The sequence below is a fragment of the Camelus dromedarius genome, chromosome 19 (genome assembly GCF_036321535.1).
Source record: "Camelus dromedarius isolate mCamDro1 chromosome 19, mCamDro1.pat, whole genome shotgun sequence".
Taxonomy (NCBI): Eukaryota; Metazoa; Chordata; class Mammalia; order Artiodactyla; family Camelidae; genus Camelus; species Camelus dromedarius.
This window is the reverse complement of record NC_087454.1, coordinates 18,784,091-18,791,529: the sequence shown is the minus strand read 5'-3', so window position 1 is coordinate 18,791,529 and position 7,439 is coordinate 18,784,091. Positions and strand designations below refer to the sequence as shown.

Sequence of the window (7,439 nt, the reverse complement as noted above, 5' to 3'; positions counted from 1 at the left end):
TCACTCGCCTCAGATATTCTGTACTGCTTCTTGGGTTATACAGGTGTTCCAAGTCCTCACTTCACATAACAATACCTAGCGTATAATGATTGTTACTTTAAAGCTGTATAGCACAGCTTTACAAGATATTTCCACCTCCTTTACACTTCTCACTGCCTTGAAAAATAAGAAATATGAAATGCTTACATTTGCTGCATTATTTCAGAGGCCTTGTTGCTATGATTCATAAAACTTGTTCTCTCAATGTTAATAATGGTATAATAAAGAATATAGATCAAAATTCCTCTCAAACATAACTACTTTCAAAAGAGAATAACAGTGTTGGAGAAAGGACTTAAGGTATTTCCTTATGTCTTTAATTAAGCCAAAGAAGACAAATTTAATGATGAATTTGGCCTAGAAGGCAAGAAATTAAAAGATATATTCTAGGTTTCTTAAAATTAAGAATATCATCTCTCCATAGGAATTATAACCTGCTCTTTTAGCCATTCTTAAAACAATTTCATGTCTCATTTTCAATTAAGAAAAGGATACTCTTTTAATTCAGTTTATGCACTGAAAAAATTTAACATTGATGTTTGCTCTTGATTTCACATAGCTGTTGTCTCCACTAGTGAGTGATTGGTATTCAGGCAGACTGTTTAATTCACATTTGCTACCACGAACTCTGTGACCTTCTGAGAGCACAAGATCAATAAGTGCTGATAGAGGGAGTGAATCAAAGAGTGGTTGATGAATGAATAGTGGAGGAACCATTGATGAAGAGAGTCTCCATTATATGGTTAATGTCTCAAGTATACAGGCTCACTCTCACCCCACTAGTCTCTTTACTGCCCCTCTTACATCTCTATTTCTGAGGGTGTAGATTAGAGGGTTGAGGCTAGGTGTGACAACAGTATAAAACAGGGCAATGAACTTGCCTTGATCTTGAGACTTTCCTGATGATGGTAGGAGATAAATGCACATGGCTGGAATGAAAAAGAGGGATACAACCATAAGATGGGCTCCACATGTGCCAAAGACTTTCTGAAGTCCAGTTGTTGACTGAATCCTCAGTACAGCCCGGGCAATGGCACCATAGGAGCTGAGAATGAGGATGAGAGGTATGAGAACAAAAATGGAGCTCATGACCATGAGGGTCAGTTCATTGGCACGGGTATCAACACATGATAATTGCAGCAGTGCTGGAACTTCACAGAGGAAATGATCCACTTGGTGATGTCCACACAGGGGTACCCAGAAGGTAAAGATGGAATGAAGTGCCGAGTTGGTAAAACCATTCACCCAACAAGCTACAGCCAACATATGGCAGAAACGAGGGTGCATGAGGACAGTGTAATGCAAAGGTCTACATACAGCTGCATAACGGTCATAGGACATCACCACCAGTAGCACACATTCTGTGGTTCCCAATGCAAGGGAAAAGTAAAGTTGAACCATGCAACCAGTGTAAGAGATGGTTTTGTCTGGGCCCCAGAGGTTAATTAGCAACTGAGGGATAAAGCTGGTAGAGTAGCAGAGATCCAGAAAAGAGAGGTTTGAGAGGAAGAAGTACATGGGAGTGTGGAGATGGGAGTCCAGTCGTGACAAGATAATGATGAACAGGTTGCCTATCAATGTCATCAGGTAGAACATCAAGACAACCACAAAGAGAACTAACTCGAGATGAGGCCAATTAGAAAAACCCAGTAAAACAAAGTAGCCTTCAGAACTTGCATTGTTTTTGTCCATTGTCATTCATTTCTTGTTACCTGAGGGAAGAACCACATACACTCAGAAAAAAAAAAAAAAGGAAATTCAAGGACAAAGCAATCTTGAGAAAAAGAACAAAGGTGTAGGTACAACTCTCCCAGACTTCAAACTATACTACAAAGCTGCAGTAATCAAAACAGCATAGTATTGGCACAGAAACAGACACCTAGATCAATGGAACAGAATAGAGAACCTAGAAATAAACCCATGCACCTATAGTCAATTAATTTACAACAAAGGAGGCAAGAATATACGATGGAGAAAAGACAGCCTCTTCAATAAGTGGTGCTGGGAATACTGCACAGCTACATGTAAAACAATGAGATTAGAACATTTAATCACACCATATACAAAAATAAACTCAAAATGGGTTAAAGACCTAAATGCAACAAAAGAAATCATAAAACTCCTAGAATACAATGTGGGCAGAACACTCTTTGACATATCTAATGGAAATATTTTCTTAGATCAGTTTCCTAAGGCAAAAGAAATAAAAGTAAAAATAAGCAAATGGAATGCCAGATACTTAAAAGCTTTTGCACAGCAAAGGAAACCACAGACAAAATGAAAAGACAGCCTACAGAACAGGAGAAAATATTCACAAATGATGTGACCCACAAGGGGTTAATATCCAAAATATACAAACAGCTCATACAACTCCACATTAAAAAAATAAAACAACCCAATCGAAAAATGAGTAGAAGACCTAATGAGACATTTTTCCAAAGATATACAGATGGCTAACAAGCACATAAAAAGATGCTCAACATCACTAATTATTAGAGAAATGCAAATGAAATCAACAATGAGATATCACATTATATCTGTCACAATGTCATCAAAAAGTCTACAAATAACAAAAGTTAGAGAGGATGTAGAGAAAAGGGAACTCTTGTACTGTTAATGGGAATTAAATTGTTGCAACCACTGTGGAAAATAATATGGAGGTGCCTCAAAAAACTAGAAATAGAACTACCATACAATCCAGCAATTCTACTCCAGGATATATATCTGGAAAAAATGAAAACAAATGCACCTCAGTGTTCATAAAAGTACTACTACTTACAATAGCCAAGACATGGGAACAACCCAAGTGCCCATCAATAAATGATTGGATTAAGATGTGGTGTAGATATACAATAGAATATTACCCAGTCATAAAAAAGAACAAAATACTGCCATTTGCAGATGGCCCTAGAGAATATTATACCTAGAGAAATAAGTCAAACAGAGAAAGACAAGTACTGTATATTACTCATGTGAAATCTAAAAATTAATACAAATTAATGTATTGCAAAAAAGAAACAGACTCACAAATATAGAAAACAAATTTGTGGTTACCAAAGAGGAAAGTGAAGGGAGGAGGGACAAATTAGGGGTATGAGATTAACAGATAAAAACTACTATGTATAAAATAGATTAGCAGCAAGGATTTACTTGGTAGCCACTGGGAATTATAGTCATTATCTTAAGTAACCTATAATGGAGTATAGTCTTCAAAAATAATGGATCACTATGCTGTACACCTGAAACAAACATAATATTGTAAGTCAACTATACTTCAATAAAGAAGAAAGAAATTCTCCAAGAACCATAGGGGCACATGAGAAAGAAACAGAAGCCATTTTGAAGGCCCTACTACTGTTCAATTCTAAGACAATTTGGGCATTAAGAGAAACTATGATACTAGTGAACTGAAAGAAATAAGAATCCACACTCATTCTGATAAATTTAAAAAGAATACATAAATAAATAAATAAATAATGAAGAGAAAGCTACTCCTTTCAACAGGATCCTAATTAATAAATATAGAAGAAATAGTGGAGTTAGAAAAACATAAATAGATGCTAAAAACTAATGAATGAAAATATGATGAGAAATAGGATATTTACATAGTTTAAAATATCTCCCCTCAAATTATTTGCTAACTACAAAATGAAAAGTAGTACACTTTACAATAGAAAAACGTGTTGGACATCATCATAACCAAGTAATCAATGTTAACATCATCCGTATTAAGACAAACCAACATCCTATGACTACTGACATGACGCTCTGAGCAGAACTAAATGTCACTTCGGTCATATTCATGCCAAAAATACACAGCTTGACTTTAAAAATGAGGCAAACTCTCACTGAGACAAGTTGGACAAAATAGCTGGCCTGCACTTTTCAAGAATATTGAATTCAATGACTACAAATTAAAAGCTGAGGAATTGGTACAGATTAAAGGAAGTCAAAAAGACATGATCTAAATGTGGGATTCTGGACTGGGGAAAAATAGCTGTTAACACTATTGAGACAGTTGGAGAAATATGAATATGAACCAGGGTTAGATAGTAATATTATATTCATATTAAATTTTCTTATTAACTATAAAGTGGTTGTGTAAAATAATGTCTCTGTTCTTAGAGGAAAAAAGCACAACTATTTAGCAGCAAAAGGACAGGATATTTCCAAATTAGTCTCAAATGGTCCAGAAAAAGATTGCATACATAGACAATACATAATGATAGATAGATCACAGACAGATACCTATACAGACGACTGATAGATAGCTAGATAGATACACAGAAACATAGATGATACATACATGAAGAGATAGGCACATAAGTAGTTGATAGATAATAGGATAAATATTTCAGTAAATACTTATTTACAGTAAATAGTAAACTATTGCTGAATTTGGTTTAAAAGGCTAATGGCAGTTCTTTGTACTACCTTTGCAACTTCTCTGTCAATTTGATATTTTATCAGATTAAAAATTTATAAAAAGTAAATATAAGGCTTTTTTTCACTTCTGTAGTTCATTCAAGTATCTTCCCTATTACAGAAAATAACTTCTTAACTCTTGAATTCTTCTCACTCACCCCACGGTGACATTTGAGTAAACAGTAACTTGAAAAGTTTCTAACATAGCTACAGAAGATTTCCGTGGAACAAATAATCTTTCAGCAAACAAATAGCTTTAGTTTTCTTTTGAGCATTTTCATGTCATTTCCATTTATGTGGTTATATAAAAATTTGCAATCCAAATAATTTTATGTATAGATAAAAAGATATGATGAAAAATATCAAATTTATTTATGATCACAAAGTATTTACATTGGATTAAAAATGAGCTCAAATTAAATATTCTTATAAAAAGAACCTTATCTTCTGATTTGTTTACTTACACTCACAGCTTATTTCTAAACTGAAAACTAAAACAAATAGGGACACAAAAAAAGAGACACACAGACACACGCACAACAACTTACAGGTACTCACAATATGAACAAAGCTAAAAATCTTAGTTCACACGAATAGGTCTGTGAAATACATGGGCAGAACAGTGATAGAATGCATCCTAAATAACATGTGAACATAAATGATTTGAAAATAGAAATTTTTCAGGAAAAGGAATATATAAATTCACAGAGAAAGCAAAGAAGCAAAGAATGGTGTGAGGATGAAGGAAAATGGAGGGTAACGTGACTAGTGATGCTTAAACTTGAAAGTGTGTACATGTATATCACAGGCTGAGAAATCCAAACACAGGGCCTGAAGTAATCTTCTACATTATTTCTTTTTCTCTAAAACAATAACTGAGACAATATTTAAATTTTGAACATAATTTATAATATATATATATATTTATTTATTCTCCAACTTAGAGAATTCCAAGTATTTTCTGAAATTATTAAATAGCTGCTTGTCAGTTAATGTATTGTTCCTAGAGAATCTTGTTTCTTTTCTGTTAAAAAAATAAAGTGCGTTTCATAAATAAATTATAACTCTTAAGTGATTCTTTTCTTCTCTCATAGGTAAGATTAAGGCTGCCTTTTGTTGTATAGTTATTGTGACAAGGCACAGTAACCAGCATCTAAGTATCCTTCCCTCTCTATGAATGCTTTTGCTTCATTCAGTGTTGCCACATCACTTCTGCTTCCCTCCTTCCACAGCGAATTTTTCCTCACACACTTCCTAACAAGCTATAGCAAAAAAAAGAGACAGAGAGAAAGAGAGAGAGAGAGACAAAGAGAGAGAGAAAGAGGAAAGAAAAAAATAGAAAAGAAAAAGAAAAAAGAAAAAGAAATCACAGCAGATTCACCTGTGGTTACCTCTTGAGGTGGTCTCTTAATTGTTCATGTTTTATAAGTACAATTCTTGAAAAAGCTGTTAGCAGTAGATAAGTGGTTGAGTTTCAGCAGGAAAGTTAGAAACAGTTTTGCCCCAAGGCTGTAAAACTAATTCAGGACTTAAAACTCTGAATCATTAACTAAGTACACTAATCTAGACTAGTTTCTACAGCTCAGAAATCATACAGGATAATCAGACAGTACACTGAAAAAACGGGATTTGTTGCAATTAAACTAAAGTTTAATATAAATAATTATTAAGCTATGGAAGGAGAGTAACTATAAAAATATAACTAGAACTCTAAATGGTATCTTGGACCAAGGGACAGTATACAAGAAAGGGGCACTTCCTGCCCAAGGCTAGCATTCAGACCTCACCAAAGAAGCTGTGGTTGAGCCCACGGGACAGTGAAGAAGTATACCAAAAAACAGCAATGGTTAAGTAGTAAATTATAAAGATTATTTCACTCAGAGGTCACTGCCATTTGCGAGATGATGGGAAAATTCCAAGTTTTTTTTATATTTCCCTAGAATGGGAGATAGTACATCATGAGAAATATAAGCCCAAATGCTGTCATTTTTTCTTCTGATGCAGATGTAATTTTCTTCTTCCTCATACAGTTGCCTGAGTAACTAAGTACATTAATCAAAACAAAGCAGCAGCTGTGAGATATATTTATATCTTGCATGACCCACCCTTCAGCATTCTTATAAAAGTTAGAAAGGAATATGAGATGAGATTACAAAAACACACAGATGTAAGTAAAGGTAGGAACTTCGTGGTTAAATTTCTTCTTACCAGAGGAGAGGAAAATAAAGATCTCATCAAAGGATGTTTTCATGGATTATGGAATGAAATACCTTCTTCTCTTTTTTTAAACAAGACATTATGGAGGAAATGGTGGACACGACTCTCTTTTCCCATCGACCTATCACTGGCCAAGTTATTTTTTTCTTATATTAGTCCTTTAACACATTTACTTAGTGCTCAAGTAGTACTCAAACAACTCCTTCCCCTTCTGTCCTTCCTGTGTCTGATCACATTTCCTGTATTTGTCTACCCAACCTATGCCCTCTTTATGTGTGGACCCATCTGATCTCTGGTTTTCACCTCCTTGAAATCACCACCATAAATGGCTGCCTACACCATATATCTAATTTACTACATCAAAATAGTAAAGGCAAGCAGAGTCTGAAAATTACTATGATTATCATTGCTACACAAGACAGAGTCCAGAGTCTACTAAAATAGATTTGGTTTTAGCCAGAAGGAAGAACTAATTAGAGCATTGAGTGTGTCAGGGATGGACACCTTTTCCTAGAGCAAATGAAGACTTCATGGAAACAGAAGAACACTCTGATTTGTTTTCCTTGACTGGGGCCACTGGGAGAGTAAATCCCAAAGTGGCAATTAATGCCCTTCAAGGAGTTGTCCTAGTTAGAACAGTTTCTGAGGAATACCTTCAAGATGACGCCACACTGTCGTACTAGGATAACAATGACTCTATAGACCCACCATCCCTGATAACCATGCTTTAAGCTGTGTTTATGGGGAAGGGAATGAGT

The 7,439-nt window shown here is 34.8% G+C and overlaps 1 protein-coding gene across 1 annotated transcript; it reads right to left on the bottom strand.

Moving 5' to 3' along the window:
- Positions 1-463: 463 nt before the first annotated feature.
- LOC105084539 (olfactory receptor 2J3) lies at positions 464-1,737 on the bottom strand. Its single transcript, XM_010974683.3, has one exon. It carries the CDS (start codon positions 1,735-1,737, stop codon positions 811-813), a length of 927 nt encoding a protein of 308 aa, XP_010972985.1. The 3' UTR covers positions 464-810.
- Positions 1,738-7,439: the final 5,702 nt, after the last annotated feature.